Genomic DNA, 15925 nt, shown 5'->3' with positions numbered 1-15925 from the left:
CCCCTTGCTTCTTGTTCTATCCTCAGAGGCCAAGATGAACAAGTTTTCTCCTTCCTCCTTATGACACCCTTTTAGATACCTGAAAACCGCTATCATGTCCCTCCTCAATCTTCTCTTTTCTAAACTAAACAAACCCAGTTCTTTCAGCCTTCCCTCATAGGTCATGTTCTCTAGACCTTTAATCATTCTCGTTGCTCTTCTCTAGACCCTCTCCAATTTCTCCTCCTCTTTCTTGAAATGTGGTGCCCAGAACTGGACACAACACTCCAACTGAGGCCTATCCAGCGCAGAGTAGAGCGGAAGAATGACTTCTCGTGTCTTGCTCACCACACACCTGTTAATGCATCCCAGAATCATGTTTGCTTTCTTTGCAACAGCATCACACTGCTAACTCATATTCAACTTGTGGTCCACGATAACCTCTAGATCCCTTTCTGCCATACTCCTTCCTAGACAGTCGCTTCCCATTCTGTATGTGTGAAACTGATTGTTCCTTCCTAAGTGGAGCACTTTGCATTTGTCTTTATTAAACTTCATCCTATTTACCTCAGACCGTTTCTCCAAGTTGTCCAGGTCATTTTGAATTATGACCCTATCCTCCAGATTAGTAGCAACCCCTCCCAGCTTGGTATCATCTGCAAACTTAATAAGCGTACTTTCTATACCAATATCTAAATCATTGATGAAGATATTGAACAGAGCCGGTCCCAAAACAGACCCCTGCGGAACCCCACTTGTTATGCCTTTCCAGCAGGATTGTGAACCATGAATAACTCCTCTCTAGTACGGTTATCCAGCCAGTTATGCACCTACCTTATAGCCCCATCTAAGTTGTATTTACCTTGTTTATTGACTGTCTTCCTCCTTCTCAGCTGGGGGAAGGGGTCTCACTTGGCTTATCACTTGTGTGCAGCCCCTAACTGATTTCTCCATGGGTCAGTGGCCCCCAACCCAAAAAAGGTTCATCGTCCCTAGCTTAGCACATTGTCTTGGTGCAGTACCACGGACACTCTTCACCGGCGTGAGGAAGACTGACTGAACAACAAAGCAGGGCCTACCCAGCATGCAACTGGATACTCGCAATATACAGAGGCGCACTGTTCGGTTTACTAGGCCTCAGACATGACACCCTCATCTCATCCCTCCTCCTCCAAAGATATTCATGCCAAATGGCTCCTTGAATGACTTTTCCTTCAGGCTAATACCTCTAATGCCCAGCAACGCTCTTTGAAGTGCTGGGGAACGGCTGAGTTCTGTACAGTGTAATCTTGGGAACGGCAGCACTTCAGAGACAACAGCCATGAGCGGCGGCTGATAGCGAGTTTTGCCCTAAGTACGACATGCATTAAACAGCAACCAAGTGGTTCTAATCTCACTAGTCCTTTTGGATGAGACCCAAAACGATCCCCCACCTAAGCGCAAAGCTTCCCATACCCTTCTCTGTCCAGGAAAGAGACTGGCCATGAATACCTGGAGGCTGGGAGTTAGAAGAAGGTTGGTATCCATCTTAAGAGGGATGTTTGGGAACAATCTCCCAATAGGAGTAGTGCGGGAAACAACCCAAGTGGATTGAAAAGGGAGCTTGATACAGTTCTGAAAAGGATGACTGCGATAGCCAGGGACTGGACTCGGCAGGGCCCTTCCAGTCCAGTTCCTAGATGACTTTCCTCTTCAGAGTCCTCTACGTTCAGAGCAATGGAGCTGATTTGGCTGAGAACACTGAATACGAGGGATGTTGTGATGGTGCGTCGGGGATCCCCCCGACCCTGCACCCCTGTAGCAGCGTGAACAGACTCCGCCAGCCAGTAGAACAGGAAGGGTTTATTGCTTCTCCAAGATACAGCCAAGCATAGACATGATGTGGCTACAGGAGTCAGAGCCAGGCAGCCTTAGACCCCTTGGGTTAGGGGGTCCATCGCCCCCCCCCAACCCTCAGCACCCAGCTTAATCTGTTCCCTTCATGTTTCCCAGCCAGAAACTGACACTTCCCCCAACACTCACTTCCTTTGTTCCATCTCTTCCCTTGACCGGTAGGACCGGTTAGGTCACGGTCATGGGGGCCCTCAAGGCGACCCCCGCTGGGCCGTGCTTACAGAACGAGGCCAGTAGGGGTCATCCACAGCCCAAGCACAGCAACGTACTGACACTACCTCACAGATGTAAACCCCCATTTAATTGGCTACCCGGTTAAACCTTCACGCCCTAACTTAGGACAGAAAGAGAAATAGCCCAGGTGCAGCTACAAGGGACACCAGGAACTGTCCCACTTCACGTCTCCTCCAAACCCTGCCAGGCAAAGGAACGAGGAACTCTAGCCCGCCAAACGCTGCCCTCCTACTGCCATTCGCCTCGGCACGTCAGCCCCCGACCCCAGGAGCGCAGACGGCTCAGCGGCGAGCAGCACTCGGGGCACAACTCATTTCCATTGCCATCCACGTCTCTCCCTTCAGTCAGCGACTTCCCAGACTCTCCACCGCCTGCTTATGGCGCCACAGAGAACAACTCCGCTGCCATGTTAAGTCCAATGCGTTTGGCACGGGTTAGCCTCAGGGAGCCAGGCAGGTCACAGAGCCCAGGGACTCTGAAAAGCATCACGGAAGAGCTCAGCATCATCTCATGCCCCCCATGAAACCCTACGGCCTCGCTCCCCGGTCGCTCCATGCTGCCATTACCTCTGCTTCCTATTCCCACCCCGCTGTCTGTTCATCACGTTACCTTTTCTCCTCTTCCAGCTGGTTCAGCAGCTCCACCTTTTCCTTCTGCGCCCCGTCTACTAGGGTCCGTGCTCGCTGGAGATTCGCCTCCGCCTCGGCGACGTACTGTAACAGAGAGCCAGTCACGTTTGCACACACGCTCACTAAACACGGGACAGGGGACCGACCTGGACAGCGCAGGAGGTTGGTAAGTGACCTTTGTAGAGGCTTTCATCTCTAGGGAGCAGGTTTTCCAGGGAGCACAGCACATAGGAGTCCCAAGAGGAGTGTACTCCAGATATCCACTCTGAACATGCGACATCTGGCCCAGGGCATTTTTGAAACCCTGGTCCTAGGTCACCAGATCAAACCCAGCCCCGGCCAGCAGGCTGGGGGAACAATTTGGAGTGCACAAGTTATCCGACGCCCTTTTTCTAGCTACTCACAAAGAGACAGAATGTTATGAATCAATTTGCTACTGGCAACGGTTTGATGAACTCTTTAGACAATTTAAGGTGTATGAGAGTCTGCAAGCTTCTTCTAGGTCTCTGGCTGGCATGTGATTGGACACGTATGGCACATGGTACTGTTTCTGCTTCCAGAGTGGACAACGGAATTGGAGTAAATCAGAATAGTCAGTAGCCATGCGAGAGTAAACACCCCTACCCAGATGGAGCTAAGAAATGTTGAATTTACAGCCATTCCCGTATACAGTTTAATGTGAACAAAACTCCACTGGCACAAACGCTTGTGAAAAAGGGGAGTGAATGGGTTTCACTTTTGTGCAAGCATCCTTGCACAATTTTTCTGACTCTCCATCCAGTGCTAGTCATGATCAAATAGCACTCAAAGCAGGGGGCTATTTGCTGACTTCCCTGACAGAAGTTCTGTATCTGGTGGCATGGCAAGAAACAGAGGCACCATGGACCGAATGACTCATGGAAAGCGAAATTCCCTGTCACCAGCAGAGAGGCTCCTGCCATGCCAGCGTTCACCACTATTGCTCCGAGAGACGCACACGGGAATACTCTGTGCTCTGGCTCTCCGTTTCCCACCCTGCCGGTGGAAGCAGCTGAGTAGGCAGCAAGAATCCGTGATGGGAGAACCCGGGGGTACCCGTTAGGCAGCTGTCTGGCTGCGTTGGGTGCAAAAGCAACACAAAACAGCCTAAGTTTGGATCAAGAAACTCGACACTCAAGTAGGTAACACCACCCCCTGGAATGGAGCCAGCTATACCAGCAGGAAAGGGGGTTGTACCAGAGTCTTCCCCCTCCACCACAACCTCCCGGTGGCATTCTGTCTCTGCAGCGAGGGGGGGGGGAATCATTTAATGGGGGAACACTCCAAGAACTTGGTAAATGGTCAAGGGCCGCACTTTTCTAGGCTATTAATGGAGCGGGTACAGGATCTAGAATGGAAGTTGGGTACAGGAGGGAGCTCTGGGTAGTGGATTGGGGTGCAGGGCCTGGGGGGGTGTGCAGAAGAGGATTGGCTTGGAGGAGGAGTGTGGGAGGGGCTGCAGGGATTGGCAGGGAGATGTGACCGGGGCAGGGGTGTGGGAGGGGGTGCAGAAGGTTTGGGTTGTGACCTGAGGCAGGGAGTTGGGGAGAGAGTGGGGATGGGGTGCCAGGTGCAGGCTCCTGATGGGAGGCGCCTACCAAGTGGGACACACAGGCAGGGTCCCTGCAAGCCCCGGCCACATGCTTCACCTGCTCATGTTGGGTCTTCAAGATGGAAATTTCCTTCTCCACTTCGCAGATGTGGCTGGTGGCCTTGGCAACCTCCGCTCTCTCCAGATCTCGCTCTGCCAGCAGCTGCTCGATGTGCTGCTGCTTTTCCTTCAGGGCCTCCTGCAGGGCGGTGGTGCCGGAGATCTTCCGGGCATAGCGCGAGGACGTCTCCGTCAGCTGGAGAGGAGAGCAAAGACGGGGGTCTGTAGCTCTGCTCCCCCCACCCCTGCCCAGGCAGACAGCTTTCACCAGCCAGCCCGAGTGCCTGTGCACACAGTGCCCCTTTGGAACTGGAGGGCAGTGAAAGCCATCAAACCGCTAGCCCCCAGACCCTGTGCTGGTGCTGGGAGCGCAGGGCTCAGCTGGAAGGGGTGAGGCTCCCAGTCAGAATGAGATCACAGATCAACACCCTGCAGACGGGCAGCTCTTCTGGGCAGCGCTGGGAAGGGAGTTCTCCAGGGACAAGGTTAAGGGGCAGGGAAGATCACACTTTGAGAGGGGACTAAGGTGGGATAGGATAGAGATCTATAAAATCTTGACTGGCGTGGAAAACGAGAACAAGGAAAAGTTATTGACTTGTTCCCATAACCTAAGAACAAGTCACCAAATGAAATGAATAGGCAGCAGGTTTAAAACAAACAAAAGGAAGTTTTTCTTCATGCAGAGCACAGAACCTGTGGAACTCCTCGCAGGAGGAGGTTATGAAAACCATGACTTTAACCGGGTTCAAAATAGAACTAGATAAATTCATGGAGGTTAGGACCCTCAATGGCTGTTAGCCAGGATGGGTAGGAATGGTGTCCCTAGCCTCTGTCTGTCAGGGGCTGGAAATGGGTGACAGGGAAGGGATCACGTGATGATTTCCTGTTGTGTTCCCTCCCTCTGGGGCACCTGGCATTGGCCACTGTCGGCAGACAGGATACTGGGCTAGATGGACCTTTGGTCTGACCCAGTGTGGCCGTTCTTATGACCTTTTGAAGACCTGCTTTCTCTTCACACATAGGCTTTATTTAGGACAGCCACTGAAAAAAGCCCAGGCGATAAGAACTCAGCTGCCAGGGCCATCGCTGCCTGCGAAAGCTGGATCCACGGCCCAGGGTGACACTTGTTTGTGCCTCGCTGAGAGTGGTCAACATTGATCTCCTGTATGTCCTAGCACTGGAGCGTTTCGGAAGGCTATTTTGCATTCCCACGGGGCCGGCCTTCTTAGGAACCCCCAAGCACGACACACGCCATTCAGAGGAATTCCTTCCCCCCACAACAAACTGCAGCCACCTCTGAAGCGGGAAGGAAGCAGCTGTTGTGTGCTACAGGGCATTGCTTTTGCAACCAGGTGGGACAGAAAATGAAACACTGTCCCAGTCTAGATGGCATTTGCGGGAGGCAGAGTATAATTCTCCAGGGTGGGTTGTGGACATGTCCCTGCTGGTGCCCTTCCCCCCGCAAACAGCGTCCCGGGATCTTACGTGACCACAAATGCTCAGGGAGTCCGAGCTCCCTCCAAGGGGAGGAAAGCGAAGACCAATCATAGTCTCCCCCGCGCTTCCCATTTCCCTGCTGGCAGGGCAGTCGGAGCAACCCCAGGGCGCCTGCTGAAGGCTCAGTTCTGCCAGGTCAGAGAAGGATTGCTCTCGGTCCGAGAAGAGGTTCTCACCAATCCGCTCCGGCTGGGTCTGCCGCCGACGGAGGACGCCACGGAGCTGACCGAGCTGATGGAGGAGCTACTGGGGCTGTGAGTTAAGGCGGACACCCCCATGGCCATCCGCTTGCTCTTCTTGGCTTTAGCAGGACTGGTAGACGGGAACCCAATCCGGATCACCTTGTGAATGGGAGCGAAGAGGCCAAATTTGGGGGGGCACTGAAAGTACCTGGAGCAGGAGAAAGAGAGAATATCAGAAAGGCGATTGCCCCCGCCTAGAAAGCCCTCCACACTGGGCAGCATCCAGACAGAACTGGAGTAGGGATGTCGACGTGTAGCCGACGACACGAATAACCGTTAAGTCTGGACTTCAGTTAGTCTTGTGGACTACACGCACTCCCCCACCTTGCTGCCTCGGTATCAGAGGCAGCAAAGGGGGAAGAGGCGGGGAGCCGGTGCCTGTGAGGAGCTGGCTTTAAGCAGGCGCCTCACGAGCACGGGATGTGCCTCCCCCTCCATCCCTATGCTGCTGCCACAGATAAAGAGGCAGCAGCGCGGAGAGTGAGGGGGGCAGGCTGGAGCCAATTCGTGCCGGAAGCCAGCTTTTAAGCCAGCGTTCTGCAGATTCACCCGCCCTGCTTCCTCACTTGATGCTTCCTACAAAGGAAGCAAGTTGGGGAGGTAGGAGCCGGTTCCCCCCAGCACCAGCTCTGCAGTGCCGCCTGCTCCTTCCAGTTCTGCTGCCTCCCCGCGGCAGCAATGGGAAGTGGGGGCAGGCGAGTCCTGTCCACGAGGGGTACGAGCTCCCTGAGGACAGAGGCTGCTGCCACAGACTGGCCTCTGACTACAGGGAGCTCAGACTCCATGGATAGGGGCTGCTAGCACCCCGCACTGCAGTCTCTGTATCAGAGGTTTTTCAACTAGCTCCCTCGGCAGACCAGCTCCCACCTGCCATCCCACAGAGGCAGCAGCGCGGGGTAGCAGGGGCTCCCTGGGAATGGGGCCTGGAGCGCCTCCAGGAACTCTCGAATAGTTGTGTAACCAATAAGATTGAATGTGGTTACACGCCTATTCAATTACACTATATCCAACATCCCTAGCTGGGAGTCCAACCAAGAATTCCCAAGTTCTGGGAAATAGTCTACAGCCCGTGGCACAGGAAGTCAGATCAGACGATCACAGAAAAGAGATAATGAATCGAGCATCACAGAAGATTTAACAGCGTCCTCACGAACCCTGTCGCCCGATGATGTGGCAGAACAGGCTACAGCATTCCCTTTTCGGGTGTTTTGGAGGAGGCGGTTAAGGGCACAGTCCCTAGGAGGACAGGCCCAAAATAGAGGCTTGCTAAAATAAAATAAACATGTTCACAGGAGCAAACGCAACCCAAAGCAAAACACACCCCCTTTTGCAGTGACACCCATACTGTATAATGTCACATTTTTAAAGTCAATGAAAGGAGGATGGGGTTTTTGGTTTTAAACATTCCTCCTGGAGTGTTTTTACCCTTGATGCCGCTTTAGAATCAGTGATGAGTGTAGCTCAAACAGGAATTATTCTGGGGAAAGTTATGGCCTGTGTTAGGCAGGAGGTGAAACTTGAATGATCGCATCAGACCACTGAAGGGTATGAATGGTCTGGTTTAGAAGGGCATGGATCTACAATATTGGCCAGTCAGATTTCATTGTGCACACTGTGGGCATGTCTAAACTACATCCCTCTTCCGAAAGAGGGATGTAAATTAGACAGATAGAAATTGGAAATGAAGCTGGGATTTGAATTTCCCACACTTCATTTGCATAATGGCGGCCGCGCGTTCTTTCTAAAAAGGGCTTTTCTAAAGTGAAACCGCCGTCTAGACGTGGTTTTTTTGAGGGGAAAAAACGCTTTTTCGAAAGATCCTGTACTCCTCATTTGCATATTTTTTGAGGAGTACAGGATCTTTCGAAAAAGCATTTTTTCCCCTCAAAAAAACCCACATCTAGACGGCGGTTTCACTTTAGAAAAGCCCTTTTTAGAAAGAACGTGCGGCCGCCATTATGCAAATGAAGAGCGGGAAATTCAAATCCCAGCTTCATTTCCAATTTCTATCTGTCTAATTTACACCCCTCTTTTGAAAGAGGGATGTAGTTTAGACATACCCTGAACAAGCGAGGGGGAAAAAAAGAGCAGGTATCACAATGGATGGGAACCACAGTTGGGCGCCAATTCTCATTTACACTGCGGCCCCTTTACACCACTTTGAAAGTACAAAGGAGCCGTAAGGTAAGCAAATCACATGCACACCCGTGTTAAGGTCCCTTTGCACTTCCCGAGCACGGAAAGGAGCACTAGTGCGAATGAGAACAGGCCCTTGAAGGTTACCCTCCTCTCCAAGCAATGCAGGTTTTGTTAGTCACACGGGAATGGGGAAAGCGTTTTGGTTTTGCTACGGGGTTTTGAACCAAATAATCTGTCCTTAAGAAAAAGGGAGGGAAGGTGAGTGCTGGGGATGTGGTTATCTTGGGCTGGTGTGAGTGACACCAAGCACAGCTCTGTTTTCAGCACTGTTAGGCGATGACAGGTGTTTGCCAGATGGGGAGGCAGAAGAAGAGGATGAGGGAAGACATGGGATTTTTTTAAAGACTGAGATAGAGGTGACCTTCCTCCAGTACATACCCTGCAGCAGAGTGAGTGGTGTAGGAGCACAGATGCTTGTGTCAAAAAAACAAAAACCAAACAACCCTCTACCCACGTTGTCTTCAGGGAAAGGCAACCCAGAGCAGAGAACTACTCGCGTTCAGGTCACAGCAAAATGGGAGCATATTGAGCTGGGCTTGCGAAATAATGTCCTTGCCCCTGCTTCAAACTTAACCCAACTCTTGCCCACTGTGATCACTGCACAAAGCAACCCAAAGCAACCTGCACGGTCAGCCCCGGTCCGTGTGGGTCAGTAAGGGGGTGTCTACACTGCACCGCAGGTCAAAATGAGCTACGCAAATGGTGTATCTTCGTTCAATCTTATTTCAAAACAGCTTATTTCATCACTTGCCGCGGTCTACACCGTGCCAGCTTTGAAATAACCCGCTATTCTGAAACGTCCCTTACGCCTCGTGGAATGAGGTTTGCAGAGACGTCGGAATAGCGCACTCGAAATAATGGGCTTGCTGTGAAGACGAGGGATCGCTATTTTGGATACTTGGATACAGCGGCGGTCAAAAAAAAGCAACCAGAATGTTAGGAGTCATTAAAAAAGGGATAGAGAATAAGACAGAGACTATCTTATTGCCTCTATATAAAACCATAGTAAATCCACATCTTGAATAATGGGTACAAATGTGGTTGTCTCATCTCAAAAAAGACATATTGGCATTGGAAAAGGTTCAGAAAAGGGCAACAAAAATGATTAGGGGTTTGGAACGACTGCCATATGGAGAGAGATTAAAAAAACTTGGACTTTTCAGCTTAGAAAAAAAGAGGAGACTAAGGGGGAATACGATAGATGTCTATAAAATCATGACTGGTGTGGAAAAAGTGAATAAGGAAAAGTTATTTACTTGTTCCCACAATATAAGAACTAGGGGTCACCAAATGAAATGAATAGGCAGCAGGTTTAAAACAAACAAAAGGAAGTTTTTCTTCACTCAGCGCATAGTCAACCTGTGGAACTCCTCGCCAGAGGATGCGGTGAAGGCTAGGACTTTAATAGGGTTCAAAAAAGAGCTAGCTACATTCCCGGAGGTTAGGTCCATCAATGGCTATTAGCCAGGATGGCTTGGAATGGTGTCCCTACCTCTGTTTGTCTGGAAATGGGTGACAGGGGAGGGATCACGTGAGGATTACCTGTTGTGTCCCCTCCCTCTGGGGCATCGGCCACTGTCAGCAGACAGGACCCTGGGCTACATGGACCATTGGTCTGACCCAGTCCGGCCTAACGGGCACAGTGAGCTGATCCGGGCGGGCTCATGGCATAAATGACCACGGACAGCAGAGTTTCAGAAGGGCTCTGCAGTCAGCGAGTATCCCAATAGCTGTAGGTAACCATGTACGACCTCTGGCCTGTAACAACTGCAGCCAACAAACTCTCTCGTGGGACTGTCCACACGTCTCCCAAGTCTACACGACAGGGTTGCCAACGGTCAGTCAATTTACGGACAGTCCGTAAAAAATTAGCCGAAATTGCACACGCCCGTAAAGTCTGTAAAAAAAATTTAGGTATCTGTATATTTCGTAAAAGTGCAATCAAATAAAAAAAAAACCCAGCAATTATTCTATAGCAGTTAAATGTCTTCTGTGCTGCTTCAGCCATTTTACTGTGGAGCAGCAGAAATTGGACGTTTTAGTTGTTTGTTTAGCTCAATGGTTGAGGTGCCATAACATGAATCACGTGATCCACGTGATGTGATCATCTACATCATCCCGCTGAGTCAGCGTCCGTGTCTGTCCGTACGTTGTCCCCTTTTTGTCCATAAATGACATTTCTGTGGGACCCTGCCGCACAAGTAAAATATCCAGGAGCCCAACCCAGAAGCCAGCTGAAGCCAATGGGAATCTTCCCCTAATCTTCAACAGGCTTTCGATCCGTACCAAGCGCAGAGCCCAGGGGCACGGGCAGCCTCATCTCGTCCCTGCGATGCTCCCTCAGGTACGCAGGAGACGCCCGCGATTCACTGGTGAGCCGTTTGGATGCAGAGGCCTGTGCAGTGTGATGAGCAGGGGGATCCTAGGCGGCGTGGCTGCCGATTGGATCCATGCCAAAACGCCACGTGCATAAACCCCGGGAGAGCACGTGCAACCCCTCCTTGCGCCAGTGAACTAAAATTCCTCCAGGTGCTTTGTGGCCCGGGTCAGAGGGAGCCAGCATGGCAGAGGTACAGCCCGTGGGAGGGACAGATCAGACACACAATCTGTGAGCTCTGCAACAAGGTGACTCCTGCTCCCAAGGAGAGAGGGAGATCTCCCAAATGCAGGGAAGAGAAACCAACCCGCTAGCTGCCAGCAACGGGGCATGCTAGTGCTTTAAAAGGAGAGGAGGCCAAAAGACTCCGTCCCAGGGAGCTGGAATGAACTAAGGCCAGACAGAGGAAAAGAGGGAGCTGTAGGTCAGAAATGGATGGGCTGAATGTCTGAGGACACTGTTCCTGTACAGCCCTGAGCTAAGCACCAACCTTCGGAGGCCTGGGATGGGCGTGGCTGAAGGGAATAGAGCTGCTTTTGCGCCCGCAAACAAGTGATCAGAAAGGCTGTGGGGGTCTCAGTAGGGGGCCCTGAAGAGGAAGAACGGGAGGGAGCCTGCTGCTACCGAATTTTGGCCAGAGAGGACAGCCTTCTAGCTCTGGGCACCACATTTCAGGAGAGATGTGGAGAAGTTGGAGAAGGTCTCCAGAGAAGACCAACAAAAATGATTAAAAGTCTGGAAAACATGAGCTAGGAGAGAAGAGTGAAAGATTTGGGCTTGTTTAAGTTTAGACAAGAGAAGATTGAGAGGGAACATGAGAGCAGTTTTCAAGTACCTAAAAGAGTGTTACAAGGAGGAGGGAGAAAAATCGTTCTCCTTGGCCTCTGAGGATAGGATGAGAAGCAATGGGCTTAAACTGCAGCAAGGGAGGTTTAGGTTGGACATTAGGAAAAGTTCCTAACTGTCAGGGTGGTTAGACACTGGAATAAGTTGTCTAGGGAGGTTGTGGAATCTCCATCTCTGGAGCTATTTAAGAGCAGGTTGGACAGACGCCTGTCAGGGATGATCTAGACAGGGCCTGGTGCTGCCGGGAGGGCAGGGGACTAGACCTGATGACCTTTCGAGGTCCCTTCCTGTTCTATGATTCCACTTTCCAATCGAAACACCAGCACAGAAAACTCCATGCAGAAAGGGCTGTGCCTGTCTCTTCACCGCCTCTCCGGGTGGGCTACTGAAGGCACGGAAGACAGAACAAGGAGACGAGAGAGGAAAAGACAAGACAAGACAATTCTGATGCAGACAGATGAAGAAGGCAAAACAGCACAAGAGAGGAGACGGGGGAGGGGCACGTTCAGGTGCAATCCCGTTTCGGCAGTTAGTGCCGGTCTGCACGCGGGACATGGACTCATCCCGCTGCCCGTGAGAGATTAAGGCAAGTCTCACCTGGGGGGCCAGCTGCCGGAAACCCACATTGCCAGAAACTCAGGGCCTCTTTGGCACACAGGTCAAGCTGTTCCATCTGAGATGCCTCAGCAAGTAACACCAGGCAGCCTCTGCGTGTCACACCCTTTGGTTTCACCGCAGCAGCCAGGGCAGACAAAACTGTCTGGTTTGGGAGCCATCTCCAGAAGCTGGAAATGAACCACTGGCAGGAAACGATGGAGCAAAATCTCTCCCGCGTGTGGCTGAAATAGTGACTAATTAATAACGATCAACAATTCAGACACAAGCCCAATAGGGACGCTAATATTAGCCAAGCACTAGTTTCCTGGCACACGTCGGCAGGCTCCAGATGTGAGCAGCTGTTCCAAGATCGCTTTCCATGTGTGAAACGGCTTGCACACGTGGGCAGCAGCGTGTGTGTCGGTCACAGGCTGATGCCATGTACATGGGAGGCCGCAGAACAGCCTGTTCTCTATCCAGAGGAGAAAATGATTCATTTGCAAGCATCTGTTCAAGTCCTATCTTTTCAAAAATGAAAACCCCAAGCCCCACTCCTCTCCCCTTCTGTTGCTGCCAGGCAGGCCCCGGATCTTGGAACAGATCACTGCTTAGGGCTGATCTCATTGTGGCAAGGAGGAAAATCAACGTGGCTTCTGCAAAAGCGCCAAAACCTCTTGCTGTTACAATAAGCTACTAGGCGTGGGAAGGCTGGTAATTGGACACAGGGCCACCATCACTAATGGGCTAGCTTGGTTTGGGTCCAGACTGGGAATGAGTGCAAATCACTGTTAAAGGATGTCTGATGTGTAATAGGGATATAAGCGACTAGCTGCGTAGTTGACTACCCCGTAAACCTAGGCTTATTGAGTAGTCGAGTTGCTATTCGACCAGGGCCGGATTAAGGGGGGGGCTAGCTAGGGGGGTGCCCGATTACAGCTGTAAGGTGCACAGCGCACTGGGGGGGGGGCGGGAATGGCTCGAGCCGGCCCTGTATTCGATTAGTCGCTCCCCCCCACTTGCTGCCTCTATATCAGCCACCCCGCTGCCCCACCACGAGGCTAGAGCACACAAAATTTACTAGCCTGGGCCCCCCTAAGCTCTGGTGTATGGGGGGGGGACGTGGGGAGTGTTTTTCCCCTCAGTCAGGGGCCACATCAATGAGGGTTTGTCGTCTTTTTCTTTCTTTGCTTCTCACTTGTGTGCGGCCCCCGACTGACTCTTCTGTGGATCAGCAGCCCCCCGACCCACAAAAGGTTCCCTACCCCAGTTTACTGCAATGCTTTCATGCTAGCGTGGGACAATACAAAGCCGTTCCTATTGCAAATAGAAGCTCATGGCCAGCAGGCACCAGGCTGGCAGAAAATGAATGACGCTGCAGCAGCAATTGGGGCCTACTGAGTAGTTGTCAGTTCCATGCTACTGTCAAAGTTACCCTCTGGCCTCCACCATAGCTGGGTTTCCCGAGGAAGGCCTGAAGCAGTAATAACGTTTGATAATATTGTTGCTCGCCCTAGTGCCTTATTTACTACCCTGAGTCAAACTGCCACTTCTTTACAGCCCTAAATACAGCATGCAGAGCTGCGCAAAGATTTATAGGATTTTGCAGAGCATCTGAAAAATTGGAGTGAACACCAGGCATCGAGGAACCATTTCAGACCCCATGAGAACCCGCCCAACCATTGATCCAAGCCCAACCGTGATCAGGTTTAAAAGGCCCGAGAACTTTCCCTGTCATTATTCCCATTCGTGGGCCTGCAAAGCATCTGGAGAGTCCGTTCCTATCCTATTTCCGCAAAAGTCAGGCATGAGCTGCAGAACTCGGACCCAAATTTCCCCGAAACTCAGGATAACTTGAGATCTGAGCTTTAGGGTCACAGTTTGCAGCATGAAGTCTCGTCAGCCCTCCTGTCCAGTTTCACAGACCCAGATGCTGGAGATCATTTGGAAGAACATTCTGCCTTTTTGGTGTTCACCCAATGCCAACCTGACCCTTTCGACTTTCACAGCTTTGCACTTCACCGGCAGGCATGTGTGTGCTAAGAGCTACACTGCTGGAGAAGACACAGATGAGAATCAGGGGTTGTAAGTTCAGACTGCAAACAGATGTCACGCTTAAGTAGCACTACAAGCCTGGAGCAATAACTTCATTAATTGTTTGTTCCGGGCTCATTAAAAGCCTCACCTCCAGAAAAAAAGAGATGGCCCACAGAGTGAGATGATCTTACGTCCTTGCTATGTAGACAGAGGAAAAGGTGAATTATATATAGACTAAGGAGAGGGAAGGATTTACCAAGGAAACATATAATGGCAAGTGATCTTAATATAGCCACAGAATCACAGAAAGCAAAGTGGAGAAAAAAAATCCAACAACTCATCTCTTCTTTAAAATAAACTTCTCTACAAACTTTTACAAAGTTTCAAAATACACCAATGATGGGACTTCCACCACTTCCCTGGAGAAACTGCTTCCCAGTCTAAAGCCCTCGCCGTCGGAATATTTCCCCCCACAGCCCTTCCCAAATATACAGCCTAGATGTCCCTTTGTAAGTTCTAGCTCTGCCTCCTTTGACCCCCCTAAGCAGCTGGTTTTGGCCCTCTACATTCCATTGGTAGGCGTTGGGCGCCCTTTCAGAGTCCCGGCTGGAGCCGGGGAGCGTACACAGTACCTTGTACCAGCGACTGCTCCATCGTTCTTCCCTAGAGGTTCATCGAGTTCCACTCCACACCATTCTCCTTTGGCAAAGTCGGTCTCTCCCACATAGCGCACAACTCCCGTTTTCGTCCCGCCAACCTGTTGGGTATCAAAACCCTGGAGGTTAGAAGCAGAAGCACCAGCACTAAAAATGAGGACAGAGAGGTTGAGGAGACTGGGAGGTTAAGGAATGGGCTGCCCCAAAAAAAGAGTTTGCCTCATAGCCCTTCTCTGTCAGTTATAATACGACTCTAGGTCTGACTCTCTCCATTCCGGGCATCCTGCAGCAATGAAGGAGTTCTTCCAAGAACTCAGGACCGAAAGAGATTTTCCTACTCCCCATTGCCTGGGGATATGATGTTAAGTCCGAAATAATCAAACCTCATCTTTCAGGCTGTCGGCTAATTGTGGTAGACATCACAAAGGGACTTTCCACCTCGTACACAACTGTCTGCCTGATCACAGGGGGTTGGGCAGGGTGCCATACATGACAAACAATTGGTCCACTCCAGCACAACACGCATTTTATTCTTAGGCCTTGCCTATATTTCCAAATAGGGACGTAATCGTGTTGTTGATGAACCAATTAACTGATAAGCAAAAGCTTGTACACCCTTGACAGTGCATTTTTTAGCAGATTAGCCCACAGCCTGGCTCAGTTCTGGCTCACACCAGGTCCAGAACCTACCCCTGCTGCGGCTCTGCACTTAAACTGTATTAGGAGCCAGGCACGCAGGAAGCCCGGCTCCATTCCAGCTCACTCCTCATCCAGGAGCTCAGACCCCTCTTAGACAGCAGCTACTGCCACCTGCACTGCTGCCTCTTTATCAGAGGCAGCAGCACTGGGTGACAGGAGCTGGTCCACAAGGGGAGCTGGTTTTTAAACTGGCTCCCCTCATGGACCAGCTTCCGCCTGGCACCCCATGCTGCTGCCTCTGATACAGCGGCTGCTGCCCCCATCTCCGGGGACTATAGAATAGTCGATTAATCAATAAGAATATATGAGGTTGCTCGACTATTCAGTTAACCGATATTTAACATCCCTACTTCAAAGGTTTAACTTTTGGCTGT

The 15925-nt window shown here is 51.1% G+C and overlaps 1 protein-coding gene across 5 annotated transcripts in view; it reads right to left on the bottom strand.

Annotated features, from left to right (window-relative positions):
• Window positions 1–15925, bottom strand: part of CLIP2 (CAP-Gly domain containing linker protein 2) — a 163872-nt gene that overhangs the window by 40617 nt on the left and 107330 nt on the right. For all 5 annotated transcript variants that reach the window (XM_089772209.1, XM_075904303.2, XM_075904302.2 and 2 more), the window contains 4 exons: window positions 14829–14953; window positions 6078–6291; window positions 4403–4600; window positions 2716–2819 (listed from right to left, as the gene is read on the bottom strand). In XM_089772209.1, coding sequence (XP_089628335.1) covers window positions 2716–2819; window positions 4403–4600; window positions 6078–6291; window positions 14829–14953 — 641 coding nt within the window. The remainder of the gene's footprint in view (window positions 1–2715; window positions 2820–4402; window positions 4601–6077; window positions 6292–14828; window positions 14954–15925) is intronic.

This window comes from Pelodiscus sinensis, chromosome 21, assembly GCF_052426305.1.
Source record: "Pelodiscus sinensis isolate ZL-2025 chromosome 21, ASM5242630v1, whole genome shotgun sequence".
In the NCBI taxonomy this organism is placed as follows: Eukaryota; Metazoa; Chordata; order Testudines; family Trionychidae; genus Pelodiscus; species Pelodiscus sinensis.
The sequence above is the reverse complement of the archived record's forward strand: the minus strand, read 5'-3'. Positions and strand labels throughout refer to the sequence as shown.